The 17,280-nt window shown below is 37.7% G+C and overlaps 1 protein-coding gene across 1 annotated transcript in view; it reads left to right on the forward strand.

Moving 5' to 3' along the window:
* Positions 1-15,964, forward strand: part of STX7 (syntaxin 7) — a 56,736-nt gene extending 40,772 nt beyond the window's left edge. Inside the window, exons 3-10 of the mRNA XM_065931332.1 lie at positions 1,735-1,804; positions 4,246-4,339; positions 5,030-5,167; positions 5,939-5,991; positions 6,541-6,637; positions 7,984-8,056; positions 11,751-11,833; positions 14,622-15,964. Of these exons, the coding sequence (XP_065787404.1) occupies positions 1,735-1,804; positions 4,246-4,339; positions 5,030-5,167; positions 5,939-5,991; positions 6,541-6,637; positions 7,984-8,056; positions 11,751-11,833; positions 14,622-14,714 (701 nt within the window). The 3' untranslated portion in view covers positions 14,715-15,964. The remainder of the gene's footprint in view (positions 1-1,734; positions 1,805-4,245; positions 4,340-5,029; positions 5,168-5,938; positions 5,992-6,540; positions 6,638-7,983; positions 8,057-11,750; positions 11,834-14,621) is intronic.
* The last annotated feature ends 1,316 nt before the right edge of the window (positions 15,965-17,280 follow it).

Genomic DNA, 17,280 nt, shown 5'->3' on the forward strand with positions numbered 1-17,280 from the left:
AATCCTCTCGAAATAACGATAAATGCCTGCATCAGTTTGTCTTACCAGCATACTTTTTCCAAAAGTGAAAGCTTTAAACCCCTATAAGGTAGCCTAGGAGAATCCACTGAGGTTGAGAAGGAAATATATAGCTTATTGTACAAAGCAACCATAAGTTTAAAACAGCAAAGTTTCTCACCTCACAAAAGAAAACATCTATTACCAAAAAAAAGCAAAAAGAAATTCCTTTGTAACTAGCTGAATGGTTAACAGTTGCTATATATTTCCTCTCCAGTATTTATATTTTCCATCTTTGACTTGAAAGCAATATTCATTACATCATCCTGAGTGAACAAAAGTAATCCTGTGTTTTGGAATACAATCATTCCCTTGATCCCATAAATAAACAATGACTTTTTAAAAGCATTTAAGCTATATAAATAAACGACTTCTTTTAAATGAAAAAGAATGGGTGGGTTGGATCATTCTTCCCTAGTTCTTGGAAATGTGAAAGTTCTTTGAGATGGATTTTTCAACTTATCTCTGCTTGACATTTTATTTGTGTACATAAATGCATAAAGCTAGAACCTTCCCCTTTGTAAAGAGCCTTTTTTTTTTATTACTATTATTACAGTGGTAGACTTCTGAGTGGGGAACTCAGCATGAAATATTTAAAACCTACAGAAGAGTAAAAGTATAGTACAGTGATCTTTTTATATACACTTTACCTGGGTTCACCAGTTGTTGACATTTTTCAGCTTTTGTTTAGTCTTTCTCTCTCCAGATTCAATTCAGGTTTCTCTGGTTGTCTCTGCAACTTTTTAAAAATAGTTTTTGTAGGTTTTTTTTCTTTTTTTCTGAATCAGAAGCCAGTCAAAAATTGTATACTGGGTGTTATTTTATGTTTTTAATTTAGAAAGTATTTTGTGTTTTTAATTTAGAAAGCTTCCTGCTTTGATATATTTTTTCTTTTGTGATATTAATATTTTAAGAAGTACAGATCAGTCGTTTTATAGATTATCACATAATCTCGATTGGTCTGATTTCTTTCTCATGATTGTGTGTGATGTGTGCTCTGTTGCTCATAGATTCCAGTTAAATATTTTGGCAAGAAAAATACATAGGTCATTTTGTGACTTTCTTGTTGCATCATGTCAGGAGGCTCATAATACTAGTTTGTATGACTGGTGATCCTAAATTTGGTCATTTGTTGTAAGCAACAGATTAATCTATAAAGTTAGCCCAAGTTAATGACATCTATGTGATGATAATTTAAGGTCATGTGAGTATTCCCATGATTTTAGCATCCTTTGATTCTTGCTTGATTTGCTTATTACATAGACAGTTGAAAAATGGTTATTCTAATTTTGTTATTCTTCATCATTTATTAACTGTAATTCATTCACTTTATATCCCAGTGAATCATATTTTCCTCACAATTTTTGTGGCAGTAGAATTTACGTAATAGTCCATGTGCCATTGTACCAAATGTCCTGGTGGAATAGGGAAGAAGATAGTATTTTTGGATCATAGTTACAGTTTCACATGCTAAGGTACCCACACTATTCATTGTCACTAATTAGATTTGAATAAACCATTGATTTTTTTTTTTCTCAACTAATATTTTCTATATTTATCTCTTTGCTTTTCCTGTCTTTTTCTAACTGTCCTATTAGCTTGTGTTAACTTCTAACTTAATTTCTAATGGTCTAACGTTTGTAATAATTACTATACATTTACTTTCTATCATAATAGCTGCGGAAATACAGAGGACTCTGAATCAACTTGGAACACCTCAAGATTCACCTGAATTGAGGCAACAGCTGTAAGTATTTAGTTAAACATCAAAAAGAAAATAAATAAAGAGAGAAAACTACCTATTGTTATGTTCGTTTGATAGTGTGTAGTGTTATATTTATTGGAGAAAACAATGAAAAATTAATACTTTTTTTCCTGCTGCCTCATTTGTACTCAGATTTTGTGTAAGTTTTTCCCTGTCCAAAGTGGGCAGCTGTTTTTCTTTATTTTAAAGATCTGGCTTTCTCTATCAAAGCAGAACTTCTTTGGTTACCTAATACTTTTTTAATAGGTTGTTTTTGATGGCTTTAGAAAAACAGTACTCTAAGCTTCTCCCTGTGTGAGTCACTTCTCATAGCTAACAATCCCTGTGATGATTTTTATTTATTTCACTTAGATTTCATTGAACATCCAGTATGAACTATGCCCCCGCAAAGTTTATCTTTACATCCTTGAATTTCAGAAAGCATTAGCCTCTGTTTAAAAAATAAAAGATATAATCAAGTAATGTACTTACATATTTGAGTAATATGCTATAGAACAACATCTACAATACTTTGTGGTGTTACAGATTTTACAGTGTGTTTTTATACCTTTTCTCATAAAACCTTACAAAATCGCAGTGAGCTAGATAGATCAAAAGAACTATTTCCATTTTACTTATAAGGAAGACATTTCTGTTTGGGATTTGATGGTTTGCCCAACATTATTCTAAACCTGAATCATTTTTAAATGTTAGTTTAGCACGATTGCCAGCTACAAATTTCAAGTAGTATATATGTAATAAATGAAATGCCAAACATTAGCTACAGAAGGAAAAGTTGCAAAAAAGAAGAAATTAAAAGATAGGTAATAGTAATTCATATTTTTTGTGAAGTGCAGTTTGAGGAATTTATAGTTGACTTATAATTTATATTGCATTTTTCTGCAGTGGATAGATATCAGGGGGATAAACACGTCCCAAATCTAAATAATAAACCATCATTTATTAAAATAAAGTAAAACAGAACAGAAACCATAATTCTTAATAGTTAACAATATTTTGCTAAGGTTAAGAGTGGAGATTCTGAATATGTAGATATCATTAAAGTCTTCTTTTTATAATTTTATTACTTTTCATAAAGATTTACAAAAGGCATATAAAAATAGGGCATTTGGTAAACATATATAAGTGTGATATAATTCCTCATCAGTCAAATATAGATACTTATATACTAAAAGATATTATCATGCGCTGCTACTGCTAAGTCACTTCAGTCGTGTCCGACTCTGTGCGACCCCATAGACAGCAGCCCACCAGGCTCCGCCGTCCCTGGGATTCTCCAGGCAAGAACACTGGAGTGGGTTGCCATTTCCTTCTCCAATGCGTGAAAGTGAAAAGTGAAAGTGAAGTCGCTCAGTCGTACCCGACTCTTAGCGATCCTATGGACTGCAGCCTACCAGGCTCCTCTGTCCATGGGATTTTCCAGGCAAGAGTACTGGAGTGGGTTACCATTGCCTTCTCCGATATTATCATATAGTTTCTCATTATTTTAAAGGACCCAAAGTGTGACCAATACACAGGAAACTCAAACAGGGGCTCTGTATCAACCTACAGGGGTGGGATGGGGAGGGAGATGGGAGGGAGGTTCAAAAGGGGGCGATATAGGTATACTTATGGCTGATTCATGTTGAGGTTTGACAGAAAACAGCAAAGTTCTATAAAGCAATTATTCTTCAATAAAAAATAAATTATTTTTTAAAAAGCAAAAAAAAAAAAGCAAAAGGCAAAAAAATAAACAAATAAAATGAGAGATAATGTATATGAGAGGTACTGATGTTGTGACCTGTAAAACATCACATGAATACAAGCTTTTTTTAAATGTCAACTTCTTTAGTTATAGATCTTACTTTTCACTTTATAAGCTAGTTAGCAAGATAGAAACAGATAACTATGTAATTTATCTTTTTCACTGTGTTTGGTTTTTTTTCTACAGAGCAGTGCTATCATTTTTTTTCCTATGGTGAACATAAATACTAGTAAATTTGTACTATTATTCATTGTGACGTCTGCTCTTTTTTTTTTTAATAAAGTATCTATAGGATATAAATACTCAGGTAGAGAAATGAGAGAGGCTGGCTGTACCCTGAGAACGGGACAGCGTTTTAAGCTCCCACATCCGCCAGATCTCAAACATCAGACATTTTACAATCTCTCGTTGGCTTTAGTCATCTTCTTTTCTAAATAGCTGCTGATATTTATTTCTCAAAGCTTAGTTATCTCCATATGTGAGTAAAGCACCTTCCACATAGTATTTACTCAATATTTATAGAACCTGAGAAGTTTGTTTTCATAGAGAAAATTTGAGCCAGTCTCTAAAAAAAAGTGATTTTTCTAAAGCTGTTCATCAGGGTTGAATCAAGTGGCAGAGTTATAGTTTCAAGAAATACCTTAGTTCTTTAACTGTGATGCGTGTTTTCTCACTTTAGCCAGCAGAAGCAGCAGTATACGAACCAACTTGCCAAAGAAACAGATAAGTACATTAAAGAGTTTGGATCTCTGCCCACCACTCCCAGTGACCAGGTATGAAGCTTTAAGACACGCTGTTGATGTACTGAATGTGAAAGGGAATCAAATGCGTTGTGGGATCTTTGAACTGATCTTTGTACTAGAAAGGAAATCAGGGGGAAAAAAATATTTGAGATTAGTTCAGAGAACACAAAACTGTATTTAATTGCCCAGGTAGTATCCTGTGGTTCAGTAAAGCAAAAATTATTTCCATGCAGTTGTCCTGACCCATAATTAAATAAGTGCTCAGAAAATGCTTCCTGACTAATTGTTTCCTGGCCTTCCAGGACTGACTTCATGCAACATGCATGCTCATTCAAGATGTGAGGTTTCCTCGGGGCACCCGTTTTTATTACCCTGCTTACTTAGTGGAAGTTATTACTTAGGTGAATCAAAGGTTTTATTTCCATTAAAATGAAGAAGAAGAAGAATTACTTTATAAGTGTGGCCTAGTTTTTAGGATGAAAACTTGAGGTGAAAAATCCAACATTATGGGTCTTTGCCTCAAGGTAAATATGCACAGTGTTTGAACACATTATCAAATTGAGCAAAATGTTATTGAGTGTTAATCAGTAAGGCTCTGTAATAGAGTGCGTGAAATTTTAAAAATTAAATAAAGAGCCAGCTACTAGCAAAACAGCTTTTGCAAATTCTATAGAACTTCACAGCTTGATTCTAGCAGGTTTCTTTTCCCCGCCTCTCTAGCGTCAAAGGAAAATACAGAAGGATCGCTTAGTGGCTGAATTCACAACATCACTGACAAACTTTCAGAAGGTGCAGAGGCAGGCTGCTGAGAGAGAGAAAGAATTTGTTGCTCGAGTAAGAGCCAGCTCCAGAGTATCTGTGAGTATTTAAAACAGCATGTAAAGCTGAACACGGTATTCCCCGGGGATCCTGTAAAAACTACATGGCATGTTTTTTGAGTCTTAAAGACCTGTGAATATCTTGGAAATCAGTGTTGAATATTTATTTTCAGGAGTTTCTGCTCAGTTTTTAAAAGAATGATAATTGCGTATTATTGTGGTTATTCTGTCCATGTCATGGAGCAAAAGATTACAGATTATATAAAAATACGGAAATGTTCTGTCAGAGAAGATTAGGAATCAAATCCTGATTTGCACCTGAGGCTGTTACTTTGTATTCCTGCTGGAGTAGAAGACTCTTTACTCCTGGGTTATATGAAGATGGTTTGAAATGAACAGAGTGAATATATTGTGTGAATATTGAAAATGAACTTAGACCTGGAGAAGATAAATGGAAGGATAAGTTAGAGTGGAATTTTGATTTAATCTAATTTTAAATCTCCCTGGAAACCTATCGTGTTTCCTTGTTCCTTAATGTAGAGGTTCTAAGGCTACATTCTGTTTTAATCAAATAATACTTATTATTTGGCTCTTGAGAATATTTAATGAATTCCTTCCATGTCAGCTTAGGGTATAGTTTTATTATTGCTTGAAGTAATTGACTTAAAATATTAGAACAAGAACCTTTCTCTTTTCTTACACCTCTCCTCCAGTGTGGACATAAATCGGTTTAAATTATTATAAAGGAAAATGAGTGTTGTGTGCTTTTCCTTTGTGCCTTCTCAATCCATTCTCTTACTAAATTATTCAGGGCGGTTTTCCTGAGGAGAGCTCAAAAGAAAGGAATCTTGTATCCTGGGAAAGGTAAGAAGTATAAAACAGTATACAGAGTAAAAGATTATTTTTCATATTTGTTTTTTACATCATGGTCTTGGGCAAAGTTAGTTTTCAATATATTATATCATGATTCCTAAATTATTTATAAATAGAAAACAATACATTTGAAAAAATTTTTAAATAATTATTATAAAATATATAAAAACAGTCCAGTGTACTAATAATACTCTTTAAGTAGTTATTTATCCAAATAAATATTATTGACTTAATTTTTGATTAAGATTATTTTTGATATAGATTTTTCCCTTGTGTGAGGTTTAAGTCAACCAAGAAGAAATACTGACTTCCAGATATAATAGCTTCCAATAATTAAGTAATAACTCTAAAAAAATCATTGAAATGAAAATGAATAAAATTTGGTTAGCATTTCTGTTATACTTTTAGAATTTAAGTGAGCAATTCTGTGACTTTGAGGCAAAAATGTTCTATTCAATAAGTATTTCTGTAATAAGAAGGAAGCGCCCTTGTTTCCATACTGGTTTTTCTTTTTTTTACATATTCCTTTCTTTTTAATAGCCAAACTCAGCCTCAGGCTCAGTTGCAGGATGAAGAAATTACAGAGGATGACCTGCGCCTTATTCAGGAGAGAGAGTCTTCTATCAGGCAACTCGAAGTAAGCTTTACATTGTAGGATTGAACTGCCTCCCTTGGTGAGCTTGTTCTCAAGATGCTGGGAGAAGGGTCAAGAGAGAAAACTAAATAAATATCAATTCGGTGGCATTTCTCATACAAGTTAGAATCACTGCTTTTAAAAAGAGTAGTCTCTTTAGAAATTGTGCTAGGATGAGAAAATATACTCCCCTCCACTCCAGATTTTCTTTCTTTTTTTTAAAATTCTGTTAAGTCATCTGACCATTGAGAAAAATATCAGTCTAATGATAAAGTTCTGTTCAGAGAGTCTGCATGGCTCCCATGGCACATAATACACATCGCACCTGCATGAATCAGATTTCTTCCAAGGGCTTTAAACGTATTTTATTTCCCTTTAGTACATGTAGGATATCGAAGAGGTCTGAAAGGTTTATAACCTTAATTCATAGGGAACCTACCGGTTCCCTGGAAAGTTGCCTGATAATAACTGACAATAGCTACCAGTTATTGATGGATTCCATCCATCAAGCACTGTGTGATAAATGGTTCATATTGTCTCATCTAGTTTTCATAAAAGTAACCGTGTCATTATTACTCCCCATTTTACAGATGAGAAAGCCAAGTTCTAGGATGAATGTGTAAATCGCCCCACTCTTCCTGAATAAAGTATTTACATGTTACTCTTTAATCAGGCAAAATAGTAGTTATATATTAAAGAAAATTAAATTTATAACTTATTTATTCGTCACTATTCCATTGTGTATTCAAGTTTATTAATTTGAGAATTTGAATTTACACCTCATGTTTTATTCTTTTAAAGTGTCAAATCGAGGGACTTCCCTGGTAGTCCAGTGGTTAAGAATCCACATTCAGTGCAGGGAACATAGGTTCATTGTCTCGTCAGAGAGCTAAGGTCTCACACACTGTGAGGAAATTAAGCCCACGTGCTGCAAAAAGACCCAGCACAGTCCTAAGTGTCAAATTGACGTATAAATTTTTACTAGAATGTTCTCAATGTTTTTGAGGACATACTGCTTGTGATAACAAGACTAATCAAATTGCATGGTGTAAATTCAATAACACACCACCCTTCTCTCTTACATAGATCGTTCATTTCCATTCCAAATCACCTGATATTTTTAACATTACAAACTTGTTTTAGAGAAATGGTTACTGTTATTCAGAGTCTATTTACTTGGGATTGCCTATAGTCAAATAGTTTTCTCATATGCCCAAAATGTATGTTATTAAGTCCAGATGCATGGTCACCTAGATATGAGTAGTGGTTTGGGTTTTTAAAAAATTTTCCCCCGTTGTGGATTGGGGACTGAATTTCCGATTATAATAAAATGTACTTTTTTCTCTTAGGCTGATATTATGGATATTAATGAAATATTTAAAGATTTGGGAATGATGATTCACGAGCAAGGAGATGTAATAGGTAAGCCCTACATGTGAAATTTCAGGAGGTGGAAGCAGTTCACATGCAGTTTCCCTGTGGTAGCTTCTCAAGCCAGAGTAACTTACCTCCTTTTCTCTCTTTGGGTCTGCCTGGAGTCTACAACAGACAAAGCACCACCCTTGGCATTGTCTGAAACAGATCTCATTTTTGGCTCCTACTGGTTGAAGTGACCAATTTCATGTATTTAAGAAGTCCTAAGTTTAATCAGGGTCTGCCGCTGCTGAGATCATGGAAGGTTCCGTGTAGCATCATGCTATCTCATTCCCAGGACCTCTGGTTTCTGTCTTATCCCCAGTTTAATTCTCATCACACCAAGACTTCGGAGAAAATGTCTTTTCATAACATGCACACTGTCTTCTCAAGCAGAGGGAATAAGTAGCCATTTGCCTAAACATTCATTCTCATAACTTTTTTAGCATATTAATTTTGTAGTATTACTTAATTACTGAGAATTCTTTTAATTCGTTTTTATAAACTCTGTAAGACTTCCTTTAAATTTTAAATGTAATTGTAATTCATATAGGATATAATTATAAGCATTGATCAAGATTCTGATCTTCTTTATCATTTTTAAGTATGAAGATATTTGTGAGTATACTGAAGATATATTTAATATGTTTTCTGAATTTGGTGTAGTTTAAATACTTGAACCTATAGTTTAATTATTATTTTTCTATTCTTACCCTCTTCTGTAGTCCCAGTAGATTACAGGGTAAAACTTAAGAAACCATTCATTCATCCAATAAATATTTATTGAGTGCCGACTACATTCAGGCATAAATCTAGGCATTGAGGATTCAGCTGAAATTAAACAACAAATAAAAGATATTATAATCTAATTGGAGGAGAGAGACAATTACAACAGAAAGGAAAGTAAGTGGTGATGAGTGGTTGTGGGGAAAATAAGGCCAGATCGGGGTGGGACAGCAGGTACTGGGGAAGACGCTGCTTTTCAGTGGAGTCAGTAAGGGCAGGTGACGTTTTAGTGAGGACTTCACGGGAGTAAGGAAGTCAGCAGGAGAAGAGGTGCCAGGCAGAGGGACCAGCAGGTGCCCTGGCCTTTGGGCAGAAGCATGCCTGACATTTTAAGTGAATGGAGTGAGCACGTGGAGGATGGAGACAGTGTCCGAAGTCACACGGGACCAGATCACATGGGCCCCCGAGCCGTCATGAGAACGGTTTTTGTGTTAATAGAGGAGAAGCCAGAGGAAGGTGTGAGCAGAAGGGTGTGATCATCCGACTTGGGTTTTAAGAGGCCCACTCGGACTGTTGGGTTGGGAACGTGAGGGAAGGGGAGGTGTCTGGGCTGGGGTCTTAAATCTGGGCATCATCTGCACATGGATGCTATTTAAAGCCATGAGATTAGGTAAGATCACCTGGAAAATAAGTAGAGATAGAGAAGAGAGGGGCTTCCCTGGTGGCTCAGTAAAGAGTCTGCCTGCAATGTAGGAGACCTGCGTTTGATCCCTGGGTTGGGAAGATCCCCTGGAGAAGGGAATGACAACCCACTCCAGTATTCTTGCCCAGAGAATTCCATGGACAGAGGAGCCTGGCAGGCTACAGTCCATGGGGTCACAAAGAGTATGACACAACTGAGCAAGAGGAGGTTCTAAGGACTTGTAAATATTTAGAGTACAGTCAGCAAACTGTGTCCATTCATTTATGTGTTATCTACAGCAGGTTTTGTACAACAGAGGCATAGTTGAGTATTTTTGACAGAAACCATAAGAATGAACTGCAAAGCTTAAAGTATTTTTTATCTGTCACAAAGAAAAAGTTTTGTCGATCTCTGATTTAGAGGCTAGAGAGCCAAGGAGGAACCAACAAAAATGACCAAGAAAGAATAGCCAGTGATGCAGAAGAAAACCACGCGAGTGTACAGTTTTAGGATGGTGTGGAGGAGGCATTTCAGGGTGAGGACCCTTCTGCTCTCTCAGATGCTGCTGTTGGGTTAGGTGAGTTGAGGATTAAGGGTTGACTGCTGAATTCAACAACATGTTGGGCATAGATGACCTCAGATGAGAGCTGTGCTGGCGAAATAGTGCAGGTAAAAGCATGATAAAGTAGGTTCCAGAGAGGCTGGGAGGAGAGTGACTAGAGATAGCAAACGGAGACAGCTTTTTGTAGGAGTCACATGAGGCCCTAACCACCGGTGGATGTGGCATCAAGGAGAGATTTGAGGGTTGGCTTGTGTTTAAGATGGCAGCAATAGGATTGATGAGAAAGAAGTGTTGAGTGTGAGAGGGAAGCAATTGCTGGCCTGAGGTTGTTGAGCTAGGCAGCAGGAATGGCATCAAATGCACGCACAGAGGGGTTGGCTGTCGCTGAGCACAGATGGGTCCCACTGAGCACAGAGATGGTTGCATGTGGTAGTGGGTGGGGTCAGAGGAGATTGTGGGAATGTCTTCTGATTGCTCCTGTTGTCTCAGTGATCTAGAAATAAGGCCCCTGGTGGAGAATGACAGTGAGTGAGGAGGCCTGGGAGATTAGTGGAGAAAGTGTGACTTATCTTCCAGGAGTTGGGGAGATGGGGCAAAGTGCTCTGCAGTCAAGAATTTAAAGTGAAATAAGTCAGCCCTGGTGACTTTTTTGTACCCACATACAGCGGTACAGAATAGGTTGGGGTTTTGTCACCTAAGTGTGACTGCAATGGGGGGATGAGGGCTGACGATGAGAGCAAGAAAGCAGTGGCAAATGACTATCCATGGAGTCGAACGTAAGGAAGAGGGAGGTGTGGACGTGAAGTATGTAAGGGGCCATGAAAAAGGGGTAGGGTCACTAAAGTTGGGGTCTTAGAAGGATAGAACTCGCAAGGTACCTGGTGGTGATCAGAGAGGGAGACCTGGAATGGAGATTATAGAGAAGCTGCAGTTGCTGGTAATGACAGGTTTGGAACGTGACCATGGAAGTAGATGGCTCAGAAAGCGTCACAGACAAAGTCGATGAAAAAAATGCATGTTCAAAGATTTGAGAGGCCTAGGTATTTGAGGGTCAGCAGTTGGACATTGAGATCACCAATGTGGATAATAGTAGAAGCGTTGAAGAGAACATCAGTGGAGCAGGGACTAAAACACTCAAGGAAAAAGAAGAAAAGACATCTCGGGATGCCTGCCGCCCTGCGGAGTGACAGAGGTAGGCGTGAGCTCTGACGTCGGCAGGGAGGAGGAGGAGACAGCGGTCATCCATCCTACAGATGCAGGATGTTCTACCCCGTTCGGAGGAGGGGAGGAAGGAAACCTGTCACCACTGAAGAAGGCTGTGGGGACTCTCAGGGAGCCTCGGTTTCCAGCACAGAAGGAGGTTGACACTGGTTGCTGAGCAGATGACGGTTTTCAGGCCTCCCTATTTCCCGTGAACCAAAGCTCAGAATACTTTGCTTGGTACTGAATTGGCCATCACAGGAGGCAAACTCGGTGACAGTACTTTTGGGGTTTACCAGGTAGAACTGGAGTACGATGCAATGAAGGTAATCAAGTTCATTTTCTTCACATTGTTTCTGTATTGTTTGAGGCACCTGAGAAACACAGTTGCTAAGAGAAAATTCAGCCGTACGCATATAAACCTTTGAATAATGAATGTATTTAGTCTTAACCATGAATAAAATTAGGTGATTTGCGCAGCTCTATGACTAAGCACCTGTTTAACAGTTTTGTGTGTGTGTTTTATTCTAAAGATAGCATAGAAGCCAACGTGGAGAATGCCGAGGTGCACGTCCAGCAAGCAAACCAGCAGCTGTCAAGGGCGGCTGACTATCAGGTAATATCAGCTGTGCTGAACTGTCCGGTAACTGAGACTTAAGTGTGTGTGTGTGTGTGTGTGTGTGTGTGTGTAATCATGTGGCTGGAGATGTTAACATGTAAAATCCCATGGAAGACAGGCCAGAAATATGCCAGTCCTTTAAAACTGGGCTTAGCCTGTCTGTTCTCAGGATTAAACAAGTGTTGTGCCCACAGGAACGGGCAGTTTAGCATTTAGAGTCTTGAGGGGAGCGGTAGACAACTCCAGTCTTTTCTGGCAGCTTCTGGTCTCCAATGTCATTTTCACATTTCAAACCAGAAACCTGTTTGATAGCGATTTCCCTCCATTCCTCGCTTTTCCTTTCTGCCTTTCTTTTTGGTCCATGATACTTTGGACCTGAAGATCCTTGTCCCAGAAAGATGCCTCAGGTCCTGTGGAAATTTTATTAGCTCAGATTGTCCTTGACCAGTGGGTATTCGGTCAGCATTCAGCAGACCCTTCACCAGCAATCACATGATCCCTAAAGTGAATCAGGTTAGTATAGGAAATCCATACATATGAGTCAAATATAAATATATACAGAAGACTACAAATATTAGTGCCATGAACTATATCATTTAGTATGTAAATCTTTGATGTTTAACAGAGATAAGTTCTCTCTGGGAACCCCTAAATACCACCCTAGCATTTTATTTCCCTTTTAAAGTTTCATTATTTGTTGATGTAGTTGTTCATAATTATTTTCTCAGAAATTGTCACCTTCCTCTAAAATTTCTAGACCTGTTCAATCGCTTTTCAGTTTTCTCGCTGATTTTAGACGTTCCCTTTAGTTTTAGTACAGTTTTTCACTGGACGAGTCAGTACACATTCCATCTCATGTCAGGAACAATGAGGCTGGATAGAGGATGCTGAGTTACACCCCTGCTTGTGCTCACCAGCAGAGTAACTCTTGTTTACTGTCTTCATGCATGAGATTCAGACATGCAGGTCAGCCGAGTTAATGTCACCACATCGTAGACTGAGGTATCATTCTTGAATAGTTGAACACACACACACACACACACACACACACACACACATCCCACCCCCACCCCAGAGTAATCTGTAACCATTAAATCTGCTCAGATAGTGTTCAGCAAGATTCATCAATGTCATTTCATTTTGCTTTTGAATTTTAGGGAGATGTAGGTATATCTCCAAATTTTACTTCTCCTCTTCCTTGTGGAAGGAAAACCTGCAGCTGCTCTGGGGAAAAAGGGGAACACATCTTCCCAAGCTAAACCTTCAGAGGCAGAGCTGCCCCCACCCTTAATCCCACAGGACCTGGTTCTTGTTGTTTAGTCGCTTAGTTGTGTCCAACTCTTTGCGACCCCATGGACTGCAGCCCGCCAAGCTTCCTGTCTTTCACCATCTCCCAGAGTTTGCTTGAATTTATGTCCCTTGAATCGATGATGCCGTCCAACCATCTCATTCTCTGTCGCCCCTTTCTCCTGCCTTCAGTCTTTCCCAGCATCAGGGTCTTTTCCAGTGAGTTGGCTCTTCGAATCAGGTGGCCAAAGTATTGGAGCATTGGCATCGGTCCCAGGGAATACTCAGGGTTGATTCCCTTTAGGATCCACTGGTTTGATCTCCTTACTGTCCAGGGGGCTCTCACAGGACCTGGAGGGATGAGAAGAGAGCCATGCAGCACAGGGGCTGGGAAGAGAGCAGTTTCCCGGCAGTCCTTGGCAACCTCGATATTACACGCTGCCTCTGCAAAATGCGGCGTGGTGCTCCTAAATAGTTTGGATAGATTAAGAACATAAAAGAAGGTGGAAAATGTTCTCATCACCATAGCACCCCAGAGTCTTGCCACCCCTGGAGATGGTGCCCCAGGGAAAATAAAATTCTCTAGTGGAACAGTTGTCATTGTTGATGAAGGCACATCACACATGCGTCTGTGGTAACCAGGTAGAGTCTGGGGAAAATACATGGGCAGGATGAAATTGAAATGAACTGTGTTTAAGATATGAAGAGTAGTATTTTGTTGAAAAATTAGATGGCCACGTGGAATACTAAGCAGTATTAATAGTTTTTTAAGAAAAATTGAGTCAGAAACATATCTTTTTGGTAAATTTTACGTTACTTCTGGTTGACCCAAAGCAAATTTACAGACTTTTCTACTTTGTAAGAAAAGAGATTCCTGGATGTTGTCGTGAGATAGACAAGTCATTAGAGAAATACAGAAATCTACAGCTGGGCCAGGAATGAAGAATGGAGCAAAGCTCAACCTTTATAATTTAAATGAGTGTTTTTTAATTTTTTAAACTGTTTTTAAAAATTTATTTGTATGTTGAAATTCTGAATGCAGTTTCCATTCATATTTAGGGATGAGAACGATTTGGGAAACTTAAGTAAACTTTAGGAAACATTGTCAAATATTTGCTGATATGGTCAGAGAACTCATTTTGAAGAGCAGTTTTTTGATAAAAGTTTAAAAATTGATATCTTTAAGCTGTTTTTTGTTTTCACATATAGGTAAACTCTGTTGCTTCATTTTTATTTTTCTCTGTATCTTTCCCAACCACACATCTAGAAAAAGCACCAACAAAAGTTGAATAATTATCCCCTGAATTAGTACCATTAATTCAAGAATATATTTTGAAAGCATAGTACTATATGTATTGAAAAGCAAAAAAATATAGCCCTAAATTTGAGGGTGAGAAATTACCATTGATTTTACTCTAGAAATGAACCAAATGATGTTCACTTGCCATCGAGATGCTCCACTACATCTGTAAACATGTTTTGTTTTTTGCATCTGCAGCGCAAATCCAGAAAAACCCTCTGCATCATCATTTTTATCCTTGTTATTGGAGTTCTAATTATCGGTCTCATCATATGGGGAGTGAAAGGCTAAGATGATACAGGAGCGCACTTCTGCACTACATTATGTAAATTATGTAGGAAGATTCCTTTAATCATGGTGGGTTTTTTTTATTATATTATTTTAAAGCAGTTGCCTAAAGGATGGTTCCCGTACTGTTATTTTTATTTGGAAGAAAGTTTTCTTTGGATTAAATCTTGTATTTTTTAATGCTGAAAGTTTTCCTATGTATCACTGCTGGCATAACACTCATGCTTTTCGATCTAATAATCATTCTGCCCACGTTGTATTTGCCTTTCATTTATAATTTATTTTTCCTGTTGACTTAGCTTTTGGAAATTAGTAAATTTAAAGGTGTGTGTGTGTTTCCTGTGTGCATCTTTCCATCAGGATGTAACATGCACCCATGTTTGTGTTACTTTGATTACAGATCTTCAGTTTGATTTGTGCCAGCAGAGGAAACATTGTCAATAACTTTAAAAAGTAACATATGTGTTTGTGTTTGGTATTTTGTTTTTTTCCTGGTTCACAGCAGCATAAGTTGTCTATTTAACTTTTATCTTGGTTTTTCTCTTAAGACCCTTGTTGATTCTCAGTGAAGTCAGTGAATAACTTCCTAATATCTCTTTCACTCCTGATGTGTGGATAGTAAGCATTTGTTGTAGACTGTCGAGTAAAATGCTAAGGATAGATTGTTTTTATATAGGTTCTGCTGAGCCTGACATCCCTTTACAAGGAACTGTGTTGTCCCTGTAAATGTGTAATGTGATCTGGAGGAAGAGTGTGACAAATCAGTACCTATTGTGTTAGAATTCTAAAGATCCCAAACTTGTTCTGCTGTGTATCTCGACAGCTGTTATGATGGAACATTAATTACCTTCCCTTTTGTCCTATAGAATAATGATTACATTTGTATCCTTGGGTCAAGATTACTTTGGGGAAGTAACTTTCCCACAGTTATTGTTTTCGGGCACCTAACACTTAAAATTCTGGGTTTCCTTTGCATATCATTTTGTACCATCCTGCATTAGCAAATGAATTGGATGTTTGCCAATTAACTCACTTGCCTTTTTAAATCAATGTTGTTTTAATGCACTAATCTGAATACTACAAAGAAGATCATCTTTATAGTTTGTATTTTATAATGTTCTTACATAGCGGTTTGATAGTGAAGGCAATGTTTTACATGGCAAGCTATGAGACTTCAGTTGGGAACAAATAAAATATTAAGTAACTAAGTAAATTGTATCTTTGCAAGCAAAATAAAGATGATTTTAAAAGTGCCTGGAGAGTTTTATTTCAAGAGAATTCCGCTTCTGCGGGACTTGATACTCACCTCACACTTTTGCCACTGTACTGCCTGACATCACAACAGTAGAAGTGTAACCACATGGCTACCGTTTTGCATTTTGCTGGAGTACCAGCTCACTCAGAGTTTTTATTTTGGCCCTCTTTTGCTGCTAATAGGTAGAAGCTGTTTTGCTTGTTACCAAAACACAAAAAGAGCCTGTAGAAAACTGTTTTGTGAGCGAATGATTAGATACATCAAGACTGTGTTCATTTACACGAGATTGCTTTATTGAACAGGATGGGTGATGCAGGCAGGTGAATTCTTACAAATTCTGCCTACTCTGAAGGCAGTGCAAGCCCATCAGGCCTGCAGGAATGTGATCCTTCTCCGTAAGTGCGCAGAGAAGTATAGTAAGCCAGTCTCCTAGGACTATCTATGGATCCCACATATCAGCTCAATTTTCTGCCGTGATTATATTGGATAAAGTGTTTATTCTCATACAGGCAAATGCATCTACTTCTGTTTATTTCTTGCTGAGTTCCCAATAACAGCAAAAGCACTTACTTTGGGAAACATGAGTTTAAGCACCTGAATTTAAAATGTAATATTTTATAAATTATTTTGACTGGGACACAGATCGTTGAAAACAGGAACCCGAGTGGTTTGTGCTCTTTTTAAGAAATTTATTAACTTAGAAAATTTTACACAAAATATTTGGAATACAAGAGAGAAAAAAATAAAATGAAAAATGGTACAGTATTCAAATTTTTTTAATGAACAAAGTTTTCCTTTAGGTGAATTTTAGAATCTCTTTGAAAGGCAATGCTTACTTGCATGAGTGTCAACATATCTGAATCTGTTTGAGTCGAACCAAGTCTCAAGCTGAAGAAGTTTCCTTATCAAATGACACATCATTCCTTTTAGTGTGCTTTGAAGACATACGTGCACGACCCCGACTGTGATTAACCAGCCTCTTTGCTTAAATTGAATGACAGTGTCGCAGGAAGGGTTTGACCACTGTATCAGTCGTTAAATATTATGGAAATGTTTTGGTTTTGCACAGTGATTAGTGGTAGAAGACAGTTTGGTGCCATTCCAACACAGTGCAGCTTGTCTTTAGCAGGCATGGGATCAACCCTAGAAAATACAAATGTGGACACAGATGGAGCTTGATCTCAGACAGCAGACGGTGGAGACAGCCTCTGGAGTCGGGCCCCCTGAGCACACTGGGTACCCAGCAGTTGCTTTTGAATTCTTCACTGAGAGCACTGCACCTTGAAGAGGCTGCAACAGGGTCTTCTTCTGTGT

This window comes from Muntiacus reevesi, chromosome 3 (genome assembly GCF_963930625.1).
Source record: "Muntiacus reevesi chromosome 3, mMunRee1.1, whole genome shotgun sequence".
Taxonomy (NCBI): Eukaryota; Metazoa; Chordata; class Mammalia; order Artiodactyla; family Cervidae; genus Muntiacus; species Muntiacus reevesi.